Below are 14,318 nucleotides of genomic sequence, written 5' to 3' on the forward strand. Positions count from 1 at the left end.
GGGAGCTTCCCACCCTTTCCACTCACCCCTTCTTGGTAGCTGTGGCCTCAGCCTGACCGGGCAGGCCAGGTGTGGCTCGGTCCAATCAGCTCCTCCTGCTGAAGTGGGGCCTGGGGCTCTCCACACTCCTCAGGGACCAGGCTCCAAGGACCGCCCTAGATGTGGGCCAGAGAGGACTCTGTTGCCTGTCGCCCATTGGCTTTGACCGAGCTTTGCCTGCCATCAGCTTCTGGTAGAAAGGGAGACTGGCATGGGGGTTCCCAGTGGCAAGGACAGGGAGGATATCAGGGTGCCTCACCCCCTGTGGAGGGCTTGAATGTCTAGCTGGACAGTGGGCTGGCAGCAGTGTGCCGCAAACACGCTATTACTCCTGACCTCTGGTAGGTCACCCAGCCCTTAGACCATGTGCCCTCCTGGATGCCATGGTGGGTTGGCCTCCTCTAGCCCAGGAGGGCCTTTGCCCTTCTTTCCACGTTTTCAGGTGGCCCTAAGACCTGGGACCCTGTCCCTGGGCAGGCAGGCTCCTCTGTTCCCCAGAGGACTTCCACTTCCCTCCCCTGGGGCCGCCCTGGCTGTCAAACCAGAAGCAGGCCACCAGGGACTGTCCCCCTGCGGGAGGACAGGCCTGCCTTAGTGGTGTTAACCAGAACACAGCAGGAAGTCAGAGCCTCCCTCTGAGCTCCACCCTCACTCCCTCCAGCACCAGCTGCCGACAGCATCTCCCAGATACCCTGGCAGCCCCGGATCCTGGTGTTCCCACGGCCAGGACAGCACGCAGCTGGCAGGTGGCTCCTGCAGGACCGAGGTAGGCTGGCCTGGAGCCCTTCAAGAGACTGGCATGGGGGAAGGTGGCTGGGAGACCATAATCTTGCTGGGGACCCTGAAGCACATGCCTAGAGCAGTGCTGTGCTCCCACAGGCCAGCCATGTGGCCTCAGCGATTCCCGGGCCCTGCACAGCCACTCTGCAGAGACCTGTTCGCTCAGAGGAGTCAGTGGTGGGAGTTGGTGTGGGCCATGTGGATTCGGGCCAGAAAGACAGGCAGTAAAAGCCCAGTGTCCCCAGGACTGTCCCCTGGGCCACCAGCCTGTGCAGGGAATCGGTGCGGCAGGAAGCTGAGGAGTTCTTCAGAAGAGCATGCCTGTCTCAAGGGCCAGTGGCCCAGACAGCTCCTCTGGCCGGTCAGGGCCCCATCCCTGTCTCAGGGAGGTAGAGCTGCTCAGCTACTGCCACCTTGGCCCAGTCCTGAAGCCAGTCACTTGAGCTGTGCCCTGGTTAAAGAAGATAGCAAAGGATGGGCCCTCATGGGAAGATCCCTTGTCTACAGCTGGCCTGAGTGTCCCCAGCCTGGCAGGAGCCAGGCCCTCTCTGGGACAGAGAGTGCAGGGGTCACCAGTGCCCAGGACCTGAGAACCATGAGAGGGTGCGGCAGCAGCTTCCCTGGGCAACAGGCAACCCTGCCAGCCCCTCGCAGCATGCCCGGGTCTAGGGTAATGGCAAATGCCCCCGTGAGCAGCCCTCCACCACCCTCCCTAAACAGCTCGGTGACACGGGGAGCTGCCATGGAGCTGTTGCATCACCAGCCCATGGCCAGCGGAAGGACTGGGGGGCAGGGGCCTTGGGGGATGAGGAAGTCCTCCACAGCCTGGCTCCCTCCCAAGGCAAAGGTGGGAGGGCCACCAGCCAACCTGCCCCTCTCCCAGCCCGGATGCTGGACGGCCAGGACTCACAGTGCCATGCAGGGTGGCCCCGTGGGACAAACCTCCTCCCACCACTTTGGAGTGTCATGGTGCAGGGGAATGTTCTTCTCTTAGACCCCAGCTGTTCCTCTCATTTACCCAGGTGATTCAGGAAGAAAGCAAGCTGGGCAGAGGGGCAGGGCAGGAGCTCAAAAAGGAGACAGCTCGGTAGCCTGACAAGGAGCTGTCCCGATGCCTCTGCTGTCCCTAGGGAAATGGTCATGCAGCCAGGAATGTGAGGGTAAACCCCTCAGATGCCCCTGGGTGGGGCTCCCTGGTGGCCCTGCCCAAAGCCCTGGCAGGACACCTGTACACTTGGTGTGGGCTGACCCTGGGGTGGGCTCCAGACCAGGGGCACAGCAGGTGGGCATGCACCTCGGCTGCTCTCCCCAGCTCCAGCCACCAGCCTGCGGAGGCCATGTCGGACTATGAGAATGAGGACGAGTGCTGGAATGCCCTGGAGGGCTTCCGGGTCAAGCTCATCTCTGTCATCGACCCTGCCCGCATCACGCCCTACCTGCGCCAGTGCAAGGTTCTGAACCCTGATGACGAGGAGCAGGTGCTCAGTGACCCCAACCTTGTCATCCGCAAGCGGAAAGTGGGTCAGTGTTGCCCCCACCTGCTGCCCCAAGGATCCAGGCCCCAGGTGGCTGCTTTGTGCCTCCCTGGCCCTGGCCCACCCAGGTGGACTGTGAGCCCCAGCCTCCATCCTGAGGACGGAGTGGAGGTCCCTTCCCATGTTGCTGGAAGCTATGATTGGAGTGGCAGGGAGCTCACACACCACTGAGGCCCTGGGAGGCCTGGGGTGGGTGGGCAGCACTTTGTCCCCATCGTAGACCACCTGCAGGGCACCTCCATCAGATCATTACCCTGATCTCTGTGTTGGGCAGGCCAGGCCTGGCCAAAGCCGGGTGGGGCGGGCAGGGGCACACACAGCTTGGGGTACCTTGTGCCCAGAATGCACCCCACCTGCACCTTGGGAGCCTCCTCCCCAGCCCTGGCCCTGCCCCCTCCCGCCCCCAATGCCCCAGTCCCCAGCCCTGCCTCTCTGGCCGGCAGGCGTGCTGCTGGACATCCTGCAGAGGACAGGTCACAAGGGCTACGTGGCCTTCCTCGAGAGCCTGGAGCTTTACTACCCACAGCTGTATAGGAAAGTCACCGGCAAGGAACCGGCTCGTGTCTTCTCCATGATCATCGGTGAGGGTCAGGGTGGGGCGACCTTGGGGGTGGGGTCCAGGCATGGGGTCTCCTCCTCGTAGGTCCTTCTGGTAGGTCTATAGTTCATAAATTGGGGGAGAAAGAACCTGGAAGTGGGCCAGCATGAAGATCCCGCCCCCACCCCCCCCACCCCACTCAGTGTCTGCATTGCTGGGGTACCCCTGGCCTCCAGAGGGGGAGCTTCTGGGGGTAGGAACCTCTCCCGGCCTCAGAATACCCACTCGCTGCGGGTTCCACCTCTCTAAAGCCTTTGTCCCCACAGAGTCCTGGGGTTCCCAGCGGGGGGCAGCGGGATGCTCTCCTGCCTGTAGCCCACTGGTTTGCTGCATCTCATTAAGATCCTTTTTAGCGTGTGCAGTGGCCGTACCTGTAGCCCCAGCTACTCGGGAGGCTGAGGCAGGAGGGTCCCAAATTCCAGGCCAGCCTCAGAACTTAGTGGCCCTATCTCCAAATAAAAATAAAAAGGGCTGGGGATGTAGCTCAGTGTAGAGCACCCCAGAATCCAGGGGTGGGAGCGGGGAAGATCTATTATATAAAGAGAGAAAGAAGGGCTGCCCTGAGCCCTGGCCTGGAGTGGCCTGGGAGAGGATGAAGTGTCCTGTTCATGTCCCCCAAGCAGAACAGAGACCAGGCAGAACTGGCCTGCTGACTCCAGCTGCTGGTCCTCAAGCACCTAGGGTCATTGAGGTTGGGCAGATGCAGGGGCGTGGCTCCGTCTGACGCTGCCTGGCCCCCAGACGCATCTGGGGAGTCTGGCCTGACACAGCTGCTGATGACGGAGGTCATGAAACTGCAGAAGAAGGTGCAGGACTTGACTGCGCTGCTGAGCTCCAAGGACGACTTCATCAAGGAGCTGCGGGTGAAGGACAGCCTACTGCGCACACACCAGGAGCGGGTGCAGCGGCTCAAGGAGCAGTGCGAGGCCGGAGGCCGCGAGCTTAAGCGCTGCAAGGAGGAGAACTACGACCTGGCCCTTCGCCTGGCGCGCCTCAGCGAGGAGAAGGGCGCAGCACTCATGCGGAGCCGCGACCTGCAGCTGGAGGTGAGCGGGTCCCACTCCCGGGCGCACCCTGCTACCCTGCCTGGAGCCTAGCTGACTGGACCCCGGCGCCCCTGCAGGTGGACCGACTCAGGCACAGCCTCATGAAGGCGGAGGACGACTGCAAGGTGGAGCGCAAACACACGCTGAAGCTCAGGCACGCCATGGAGCAGCGGCCCAGCCAGGAGCTGCTGTGGGAGCTGCAGCAAGAGAAGGCCCTGCTGCAGGCCCGTGTGCAGGAGCTGGAGGCCTCCGTGCAGGTGGGGCTGCGCCAGGCTTCCACACCAGGCTTCCGCGGGTGGCTCATAGCTAGGGGCAACACAGGCACTGGCAGCCAGGCAGCCTGGGCCTCCCGGTCAGAGTTGCCCTTGGCCGTCTTCAGGAGGGGAAGCTGGACAGGAACAGCCCCTACATCCAGGTGCTGGAGGAGGACTGGCGCCAGGCACTGCGGGACCACCAGGAGCAGGCCAACACCATATTCTCCCTGCGCAAGGACCTCCGCCAGGGCGAGGCCCTCCGCAACCGGGTAGGAGGGTTGGTGGCAGGTACCAGGCCTGGGGTGTTAAGCCAGTGCCCACTGGGCATCTGGAAGGCAGGGTGCTGGATCTCATTTAAATTCTCTGCTGCACCACTTCTGGGGTGCAGCCCTTTGGTGCGGGCTCTTTGCCTGCATTTGCCTGGGAGGGTGGGGGCCATCCTTGGGGCTCACAGTGCCTGTGGCAGAATGGTGGCCATGGCCAGGGTCTCTGCTGGGTCTGGCCCACTGTGGTCTGGGGCCCCTGGGGCCTCCTCCTGGTCCCAGCTGGCCTGACCAAATGTACCCTCAAGTGCCGTCCCTGAGGCCAGGTGGCTCAGGGCTGGTCAGCTGAACAGCCCCTCCTTCAGTGCATGGAGGAGAGGGAGATGTTCGAGCTGCAGTGCCTGGCTCTGCGCAAGGACTCCAAGATGTACAAGGACCGCATCGAGGCTGTCCTGCAGCAGATGGAGGAGGTGGCCATCGAGCGGGACCAGGTGAGTGCCTCCTGCCTCGTGCGGAGGTAAGGATGCAGGGAGGGAGCTGGTCCCCAAGCTCATGGCCCATGCAACATGGAGTCCATGGCCAGCTTCCCACCCGACCCATCCCACTCGGAAAGAGCCGTGGTCACCCTGAGCCTTCTCCTTCCACGCTCCCCTCAGTGCTGTACGTTAGTTTTCTTTTGTATATCTTGTACAAAAGAGGGCTTTCCATCAGTCTTATTTTGCAAGCAACAATTTTTAATTTTATTTTTTGTGGTACTGGGGATTGAACCCAGGGGTGCTCTACACTGGCTTGCACCCTCAGTCCTTTCTTTTTTCTTTTCTTTTTCTTTTTTTCTTTCTTTCTTTTTTTTTTATTGGTTGTTCACAACATTACAAAGCTCTTGACATATCATATTTCATACATTAGATTGAAGTGGGTTATGAACTCCCAATTTTTACCCCAAATGCATATTGCAGAATCACGTCGGTTACACATCCACAATTTTACATAATGCCCTATTAGTAACTGTTGTATTCTGCTACCTTCCCTATCCCCTACTACCCCCCCTCCCCTTCCCTCACATCTTCTCTCTCTACCCCATCTACTGTAATTCATTTCTCTCCTTGTTTATTTTCCCATTCCCCTCACAACCTCTTATATGTAATTTTGTATAGCAATGAGGGTCTCCCTTCATTTCCATGCAATTTCCCTTTTCTCTCCCTTTCCCTCCCATCTCATGACTCTGTTTAATGTTAATCTTTTCTTCCTGCTCTTCCTCCCTGCTCTGTTCATAGTTGCTCTCATTATATCAAAGAAGACATTTGGTATTTGTTTTTTAGGGATTGGCTAGCTTCACTAAGCATAATCTGCTCTAGTGCCATCCATTTCCCTGCAAATTCCATGATTTTGTCATTTTTTATTGCTGCATAGTACTCCATTGTGTATAGATGCCACATTTTTTTTATCCATTCATCTATTGAAGGGCATCTGGGTTGGTTCCACAGTCTAGCTATTGTGAATTGTGCTGCTATGAACATCGATGTGGCAGTATCCCTGTAGTATGCTCTTTTAAGGTCTTCAGGGAATAGTCCGAGAAGGGCAATAGCTGGGTCAAATGGTGGTTCCATTCCCAGCTTTCCCAGGAATCTCCATACTGCTTTCCAAATTGGCCGCACCAATTTGCAGTCCCACCAGCAATGTACAGGTGTACCCTTTTCCCCACATCCTCGCCAGCACTTGTTGTTGTTTGACTTCATAGTGGCTGCCAATCTTACTGGAGTGAGATGGTATCTTAGGGTGGTTTTGATTTGCATTTCTCTGACTCCTAGAGATGGTGAGCATTTTTTCATGTACTTGTTGATTGATTGTATATCCTCCTCTGAGAAGTGTCTGTTCAGGTCCTTGGCCCATTTGTTGATTGGGTGATTTGTTATCTTATTGTCTAATTTTTTGAGTTCTTTGTACATTCTGGATATTAGGGCTCTATCTGAAGTGTGTGGAGTAAAGATTTGTTCCCAGGATGTAGGCTCCCTGTTTACCTCTCTTATTGTTTCTCTTGCTGAGAAAAAACTTTTCAGTTTAAGAAAGTCCCATTTGTTGATTCTTGTTATTAACTCTTGTGCTATGGGTGTCCTATTAAGGAATTTGGAGCCTGACCCCACAATATGTAGATCAGAGCCAACTTTTTCTTCTATCAGACACAGAGTCTCTGATTTGATATCAAGTTCCTTGATCCATTTTGAGTTAACTTTTGTGCATGGCGAGAGAAAGGGATTCAGTTTCATTTTGTTGCATATGGATTTCCAGTTTTCCCAACACCATTTGTTGAAGATGCAAGTAGCTTTTTTTTTTTTAACTTAAAAGAACTGTGGGTGCCTGTGGACCCGGCGGAGCATCCCACCACAGGGCTGCATCTGCACCCTGTCTCCCAAGCAGCTTCCTGGAGGCTGCTTCCAGTTGACAGCTGGTGCTCCTGCCAGTGCTGGAGGGTGACTCATGACATGTATCAGGAGTCCTGAACCCAGACTGCTGGGAGTCACCTCTGGAGACACAAGGACCCCAGGAAAATAGCGACTCTGCCTGTCCAGCAGGGGCTCAGCCACCATCCCTGCCTTGGGCACAGACTCCCAGGCCGATTCCCAGGCTGAGGGGCTGGAAAGCCTCTGGTGGGAGGGAGGGGACTGGCTGCACCCCGGGGCTGCTGCCCAGGAGCTGGTCCAGTGCCAGGCACTGGTGGGCTTGGCAGGACCATGTTTGGATGTCTCCAAGAGGTCCAAAGTCAGAAGCAGGGACAAGAGGTAGGGAAGCAGCCATTTACCAGTCAAGTCCTGGCCAGGGTGGGGCCCACTGGCCTGTGGGCTACTGATGGTCTCCTGGACTGCTGGCTGCAGTTGGGGTCAGAGTTCTGCCCCACTGTAGTGTGCCCTCCTCTGCTAGCACATTGGTCTCACACCTCAGGGACCCCGGGTAGGATACAGGCATAAAGGAGCATGACAGAAGCTGGGCACAGTGGCCACACCTGCAATCCCAGTGAGTCTGAGGCTGAGGCAGGAGGATCGTAAGTCTGAGGCTTTAGCGAGACCCTGTCTCAAAATAAATAAAATAGAATAAAAAGTGCTGGGATGTGACTCAGTGTACAGCACTTCCAGGTTCAATCCACAGTACCAAAACTAAGATAAATAGAAGAGCACAACATTCATTTTTAAGAATCTTATGTAGCCACTGGTGGTCATGCTTTGGATGAACAACTGCATCCAGTCCTTATCAATCACAAGAACATGGATAGGGAACAAAGATGTGCTGAGTATCCTCTGGGAATTGAGGGACTCAAGAGTTGACAGGGCCACAAGGTCTGCCCTGAGGGTTGAGAATATGGAGATTTCTAACTTTTTTCCTCCCACAATACTGGAGATTGAACCTGGGGTTCTTTATCATTAGCTACATCCCCAGTCCGTTGTGGGTTTTTGTTATTGGTGATGGTTGTTTGTTTTTGAGATAGAGTCTCACTAAATTGTTGAGGTTGACCTCAAACTTGTGGTCCTCCTACCTCAGCCCCCTGAGTTGCTGGGATCGCAGGCATGGCCACTGTGCCCGGCGAGTTTTATCTTCTTCACGCTTGTCCACTTTCCATCATGTGCCTTCATTACTTTACAATCCCCAAATGCCATCTGTGTCCAAGGGAAAGGAGAGGCCTGCGCTGGCTGGTCCCACGCAGCTCCACTGACTCCAAGAGGTGCTAGAAGTCCTGCTGGGAACTTGCTTTAGAAGCTGGGAGTCATGCTGTAAGGAGAGAAGCAAAGAGAAGCCCTGGGCTAAAGGTGGCCTGTGTCTCCTGCAGGCCATGGCCTCCCGGGAGGAACTGCACACGCAGTGTGCCCGGAGCCTCCAGGAGAAGGATGAACTGCGCAAGCGGGTCCGGGAGCTGAGTGAGAAGGCGGATGAGCTGCAGCTGCAGCTGTTCCAGTGCGAGAGCCGGCTGCTGGCCGCAGAGGGCAGGCTCAAGCAGCAGCAGCTGGACACACTCACCCTGGTGGGCTGCAGGACAGGGTGGCCTGCCGGCTCAGCCCTGTGGTCCTGCCTGGGCCAGTCAGTGCAGTGAGGGAGTGGGACCCAGGCGTGTGGCCAGGACAACTCCAGACCTTCCTTGTGGTGCTGTAAGGGCTGCTAACACAGCCCAGGCCCAAGCAGGACGTGGGACTGCTGGACACTGGCTGTGACCAAGTGGAGCCAGCAGGGTGGGGTGGTGAGGAGGAGGGACATTCTAGGCAGAGCCTAGAGAGGGGAGAGCCAGAGCTGAGGCATGTACGGGGGCTCCTGGAGGATGGGGCTGGACCGGGACCCTGGCCATACCCCACCCACCCCACGCTGCTCTAACCAACCCCTCCTTTGACCACAGAGCTCTGATCTGGAGGACAGCTCCCCCAGGAACTCCCAGGAGGTGAGCGTGACCCCAGGATGGTGCCTGGCTGGCCTCTGTGGGACTCCCAGCTTCCACCCACCCACAGCCACATTTATGCTCCCAGGGTCCCGCTGAACTGAGCCTCCGCTGCCCAGCTCTGGGCCAGGCAGGGGGAGAGGCCCATTTGCTGGAGGGTACAGTGAGGCCAGGGCAGTGCTGCTGGTGCAAGAGCTCCATTTCCCAGCCCCTCCTCACGCAGCCCGAGCCCCCGAGCAGCTGTACAGAGGGGAGACAGGCACCATGCCTGGCTGGGGTGCAGGAGCTGCGTGGGCTGTGGGGTAGGTGGGGTCCAGTCCTGGTGGGGAGTGGTGGCTGGAAGGGAGGACTAACAGTGACCTGTCTTGTCTTTGGAAGCTCTCACTGCCCCTGGATGTGGAGGAGGATGCCCAGCTCTCGGACAGAGGTGAGCGGGCACACCATGCACCATACTCCTCTGGCCCAGAAGCACGGGGCTTGGCCTTCTGGTCCCCCTGAGCCCTGGCCTGTAACTAGTGCCCTGTTTCTTCAATCTTCACGTTCTACTCAGCAGACGGGAAAACTGAGGCTTGGGGGTGTTATCAGGTCAAGGACACCTAGAGAGCAGAGAATCTGACTCAAACCTGGGGCCCAGCTGGCAGGGTCCTTGGTCCAGTGAGGACAGGTCCCCCTGGGGCAGTAGGTGTGGAGCCTCCACCCTGGGCAGGCCCAGGGAATGCAGAGTAGAACAGGGCTCCCCCACCCTCTCCTCACAAAGCTTCCTGTTGCAGTGGGAGACACAGTAAGTCAGTGTCCAGGCTCAGAAGGCCAGGGATAGAGGAATGGGGCTGCATGCCGGGCAGGGGGTGAGGAGCACCGAGGGGGCTGAAGAGGCTTCCAGTGGGCCAGGCAGGATTCCTCCTGGGCTCATTTTTAAATGGGACTCTTAGCCCTAGAGACAGACTGGGGGTGGATGGGAACAGCTGGGTGCCTCTGGGAGTGGCCTGGATGTGGGCAGGAGCTGGGGAGGAGTCTGCTCTGGTGATGGGGGTCGGTGGGAGGTGGGGAGGGTGGTGGGGTGCCCCAGGGAGGTTGCGTGGGAAGTCAGAAAGACTTCCTCAGGGTTGCCTGAGCCCAGCCTCCAAGCAGAGGCAAAAGGGGAAGAAGTGGCAGCAGATGGAGAAGTGGGGGCGGCCATCTGCCACAATCCAGAGACGTGAACTTGAGGCTACAGAGCCCCACGTGTTCAGGGGTGGCAGACTCAGGAGTAGCCAGCTCCCAGGGGGCTGTGGCAGGAGCCAGGCAGCATGGAGGTTGAGCTGAGGGGGAGTGTCAGCTAAGAGCAGCTCAGGAGGTGCGGCCAGGCAGGCAGGACACAGCCTGGCACCCCAGCCCCGCTGACCACCAGTACTTCTGCCCTAAGGGCCTGAACTTTGGTCTGCCTAGATCCTGGGAGAGTCAGAGGGGTCCAGCAGCCTGGAAAGTTCTGCTTCCAACTGCTGCAGTATCCCAGCCACACCTCTGGAGGCCCTGGGCCCTCCTCTTGAGGTTGCCCCTGCCCACTCCTGAGAGCCACCACCCCTGAAAATGCTACCCAGCAACTGGGAACACAGCACAGCCTGACGGGGCTTGGGGCCACCTGGGAAAAGTGTCCTGGAGCCTTGGAGTCCTTGTTTGTCTGTCGTTGGTCTTTGGGGGCAGCCAGCTCAGGAGGAATGGACGGTTGATGGAAGGAGTTGTGGGACTCTCTAGGACCAGCAGCCTCTGCCTGCCTCAGAAGGCTTCTCCTGGGAGTGAGGGGAGGCCAGGCTAGGGGTCTGGGCCTGTTTCCTTGCCTGACCATGGAGAGACTAACTGGCCATGTGAGAACCCAGGAGATCTTGCATTGGGCAGCAGGGAGGGGGAGGGGCAGCCATGCTGGGCGTGGCCCCCCAGGTGGGCAGGACCCACAGGCAAGCTGTCCTTTCCAGGAGGCCTCGCTGAGGGGGAGAGCCAAGAGCAGCCCTTCGCAGCCCCGCAGAAGGTGTGGCTTTCACTAAACCCCCATGTAAGACCCCCAGGTTCCTGCAGCCCTCGGTGGGCTTCAGAGACTAATCTCCAGGAAGGTGGTGTCTCCACTAGGGCAGCTGGGGGTGATCCAAGGTCTCTGCTGTGGGTTTTGGGGTGGAGTGTCTGGAACATGAAGTGGAGCCCCTACCTTCTTGGACACAGCTCCAAGAAGGGGGTTTGGGAGGGTGGGGTAGCCATAGAAGGACACCCCATTTCAGCCTCCTTGTGCATGGCACAGGAGTCCCTCAGCCAAAGGGCCCTCTGGGTGGTGTACTAGCAAGAGCCCAGGCGGGAGCCTGAGCGCCCAGTCGCAGGAGCCTGCGCTGCCCTGTCATCAGAAGGCAGCCCTATGCCCGGGGCACCTCGAGGGGCAGCCCCGACGGCCAGCTTGGCTCCAGCCTTCTACAGCGTGCAGTCCGGGGCAGGAGGGCGCGGGAAGGACACGGCCATCCAGCTGCGACCGTGCCCTTCCGCAGGACGCTGGCGCGAGCAGCGGCGAGCCCCCGGAGAAGGAGCGGCGGCGCCTCAAGGAGAGCTTCGAGAACTACCGCAGGTGGGCGGGCGGGGCGGTCTGGCGCGGGCGCGGCCCACCAGCCGCACCTGCCTCACCTGCGGCGTCCCTCAGGAAGCGGGCGCTCAGGAAGATGCAGAACGGCTGGCGGCAGGGCGAGGGGGACCGCGGGAACACCACCGGCAGCGACAACACCGACACCGAGGGCTCCTAGTGCGCCGGGACCGTCGTGGGGCGGCACGCACTCCCCGCACCTGCAGCGGACTCCACGCCGTGGCTGACCTGGCCACAACAAATGAGCTGGACTCCCCTCCGTGAGGCTGCCCGCGCACCTAATTCTTAAATGCGCCTCCTATTTTTACTGTACGCTACCCTTGTTTTGTGGAAACACCGGAAAGTGCAGTAAATAAAAATAACCCGGGAGCGTGCAGACTCGCGCCATTAGAGACCGCGCCCGCAGGGCGGTGAGCGGACGCAGCGCGCGCAGGGCGGCACCAGGGGGCAGCAGCGCGCGGCGCGCCGGGCCGGGGGCGGAAGCTAAGGAGGGCCACGTCCGCCCCGGTGCCCACTTCCAACATGGCGGAAGCGGCCTCAGCGGCGCGGGGCGGGGTTGGAAAGAGCGGCGAGGGCGGTGGGGCAGAATGTTGCGGACGGTGATGGGCTGTATGCCGATGCTGCTGAGAGAGAGACCCCGGGGGCCTGTCCTGAGGTGCCTGTGGGGCTGCAGGACCCGCCCAGAGGCCGCAGGAAAGCGGGGGGCCTGGCCCTCGGGTAGGCGGTTCTCGAGTTCCGGGTCGGGGCCCGCGGCGGCGCTGGGACGAGTGGAAACGGCGCATTACCAGCTGGTCTACACCTGCAAAGTGAGCACACAGCCGGGGAAGACGGACCGCCCTTGCCGCTAGAGGGCGCCAAGAGGAGAGGCTGCTAGGGGCGGGGCCTTCCCGGGGGCGGAGCACCCCGAGGGGCGTGGCCTTCCCGGGGGGAGAGCACTCCTGAGGGGCGGGGCCTTCTCGGGGGCGGAGCACTCCTGAGGGGCGGGGCCTTCCCGGGGCGGGGAGAGCACTCCTGAGGGGCGGGGCCTTCCCGGGGCGGAGCACTCCTGAGGGGCGGGGCCTTCCCGGGGTGGGGGTGGTCCAGTTGCTGGCCTGATGCTGCCCTGCTCCAGCCAGGTCTGTGGAACAAGGTCCTCTAAGTGCATCTCGAAGCTGGCCTATCACCAGGGCGTGGTCATTGTGACCTGCCCTGGCTGCCAGAGCCACCACATCATCGCAGACAACCTGGGCTGGTTTTCTGACTTGGATGGGAAGAGGTGAGGACACCTGGATGGGGGAGGTGGGGCCAGGAGAAGGGGGACACTGGTGGCCTGAGCCTGGGGCCTGGGTGAGGAGCCCTTCCAGCAGCACACACCTGGCCACCTGGCCTCCCTGGGGAGCCCCTGCCTGGTGGTTTCTAGACCCCCTCAGCTGTCTGTGCAGAGGTGCAGGTAAATCTGAACTTCAGGTGGACCATGGATAGCCTTTGCCGTCACTGTGCTACCCCAATACAGCAGCTGCCAGTCAGGCCACCTGGGTGGCGCCTGGGGCTCTGCCTCACTGACCAACCTCCGTCCTCTTTGATGGCCTTGCCACTTTCTGGTGTGGAACTTTCTTGTCCTCTGCCAATTTGTGTGCCTGGTCTGCAGCAGGTGGGAGGTGTGTGTCAGGCGGTGTGGACTGGCCCTGGCCTGAGGGTCCTGCTCAGAGGCCGGGCTGGCACCCCTGTCTGGGGAGCCGAAGGCTGTGCATTCTGACTTCTGAGCTCTGTATTCTCACATGAGGGAGGGTCGGTGACAGCAGAGTCTGGAAGACCTGTGGTGACTTTCCCAGAGTGACCCTGCAAGGTCAGCACACCAGGCACTGGGCTGTCCTCCCATAAGACATCACCAAGTAGAGAAGGGGCATGGGCAGGACTGCTGGGGACTGGTCTCTCCGAGAGATGAGGTGGTCCCTTGGCTCCTGAGGTGGCACTTGCTGGCAGCCATGGGTCGTGAAAATGTGTGAGGTGCCTATATGGCCCTGATGCTGCTGGGTGCTGGGCAGCACTCCTGGATCGAGCTGGCCAGGGTGTGCCCTGCAGGGAGCCAGGTACAGGAGTGACATCCCCCCACTCCTGCCTCACAGGAATATTGAAGAGATCCTGGCATCCAGAGGGGAGAAGGTGCACAGAGTGGCTGGCCAGGGTGCCCTGGAACTGATTTTGGAGGCTGCAGGGACCCCCAACCCCCCTGCTGCCCCAGAAGAGGGTGAAGGCGAGGATCCCGCACACCCAGGCAAGACGGAGCAGAGCTGACTCACATGGGACTTCTGCCCTCCAGAAAGATACTTCCTTCAGCCCAGACCTCCCGGACTGGCCTGTCCCCTGTCAGTAAACAGACGTTGCCTGTAGCTCTCTTTCTTTTTTCTTTTTTTTAAAGAGAGAGTGAGGGGAGAGAGAGAGAATTTTAATATTTATTTTTTAGTTTTTGGCAGACACAACATCTTTGTTTGTATGTGGTGCTGAGGATCGAACCCGGGCCGCACGCATGCCGGGCGAGCGCGCTACCACTTGAGCCACATCTCCAGCCCGCTCTCTGTCTTTCTTTATTGGAGTCAGAATTACTCCCATGAGCCCCCGGTGCTGGAGGACCCCAGGCTCACCACCATCCATCCTGCAGAGGAGTTACCTGTACAAGCCCACCACAGGGCCACGTTCAGGTGGGCAGGGACTGGACATAAAGTCAGAGCACACGTGGCCCTGTCCGTCTGAGCATCCTGTCACTTGCTGTCCCCTGGGACAACGCTGGTGGTTCCCCTCCATGAGCCAGGGCTGACC

General features: G+C 59.4%; 2 protein-coding genes across 8 annotated transcripts; both read left to right on the plus strand.

Moving 5' to 3' along the window:
- The first annotated feature begins 700 nt into the window (after positions 1 to 700).
- Positions 701 to 11,804, plus strand: CARD9 (caspase recruitment domain family member 9). Of its 7 annotated transcripts, none has more exons than XM_081263727.1 (12): positions 850 to 2,340; positions 2,798 to 2,935; positions 3,694 to 3,998; positions 4,076 to 4,255; positions 4,378 to 4,521; positions 4,881 to 5,006; positions 8,333 to 8,524; positions 8,891 to 8,932; positions 9,308 to 9,356; positions 10,879 to 10,955; positions 11,434 to 11,510; positions 11,583 to 11,804. In XM_081263727.1, exons 1-12 carry the CDS (start codon positions 2,157 to 2,159, stop codon positions 11,680 to 11,682), a joined length of 1,614 nt encoding a protein of 537 aa, XP_081119853.1. In that variant the 5' UTR covers positions 850 to 2,156; the 3' UTR covers positions 11,683 to 11,804. The 7 variants fall into 7 exon arrangements, with proteins under 7 accessions (XP_081119848.1, XP_081119849.1, XP_081119853.1 ...); XM_081263728.1 differs by having other exon boundaries at positions 10,879 to 10,931; XM_081263722.1 differs by lacking the exon at positions 10,879 to 10,955 and adding an exon at positions 701 to 805 and having other exon boundaries at positions 2,132 to 2,340; positions 11,434 to 11,804.
- A 217-nt stretch (positions 11,805 to 12,021) lies between these two features.
- Positions 12,022 to 13,891, plus strand: DNLZ (DNL-type zinc finger). Its single transcript, XM_081263793.1, has 3 exons — positions 12,022 to 12,328; positions 12,638 to 12,777; positions 13,628 to 13,891. Exons 1-3 carry the CDS (start codon positions 12,110 to 12,112, stop codon positions 13,794 to 13,796), a joined length of 528 nt encoding a protein of 175 aa, XP_081119919.1. The 5' UTR covers positions 12,022 to 12,109; the 3' UTR covers positions 13,797 to 13,891.
- The last annotated feature ends 427 nt before the right edge of the window (positions 13,892 to 14,318 follow it).

Source organism: Spermophilus citellus (assembly GCF_964194105.1).
Source record: "Spermophilus citellus genome assembly, chromosome: 2".
In the NCBI taxonomy this organism is placed as follows: Eukaryota; Metazoa; Chordata; class Mammalia; order Rodentia; family Sciuridae; genus Spermophilus; species Spermophilus citellus.

Coding starts and splice junctions, on each gene's coding strand:
- CARD9 (XM_081263722.1), top strand. CDS start 2,157: ATGTCGGACTATGAGAATGAGGACGAGTGCTGGAATGCCCTGGAGGGC. Junction 2,341..2,797: donor CATCCGCAAGCGGAAAGTGG/GTCAGTGTTGCC, acceptor TCTGGCCGGCAG/GCGTGCTGCTGGACATCCTG. Junction 9,357..11,433: donor TGCCCAGCTCTCGGACAGAG/GTGAGCGGGCAC, acceptor GCCCTTCCGCAG/GACGCTGGCGCGAGCAGCGG.
- DNLZ (XM_081263793.1), top strand. CDS start 12,110: ATGTTGCGGACGGTGATGGGCTGTATGCCGATGCTGCTGAGAGAGAGA. Junction 12,329..12,637: donor AGCTGGTCTACACCTGCAAA/GTGAGCACACAG, acceptor TGCTCCAGCCAG/GTCTGTGGAACAAGGTCCTC. Junction 12,778..13,627: donor TCTGACTTGGATGGGAAGAG/GTGAGGACACCT, acceptor CCTGCCTCACAG/GAATATTGAAGAGATCCTGG.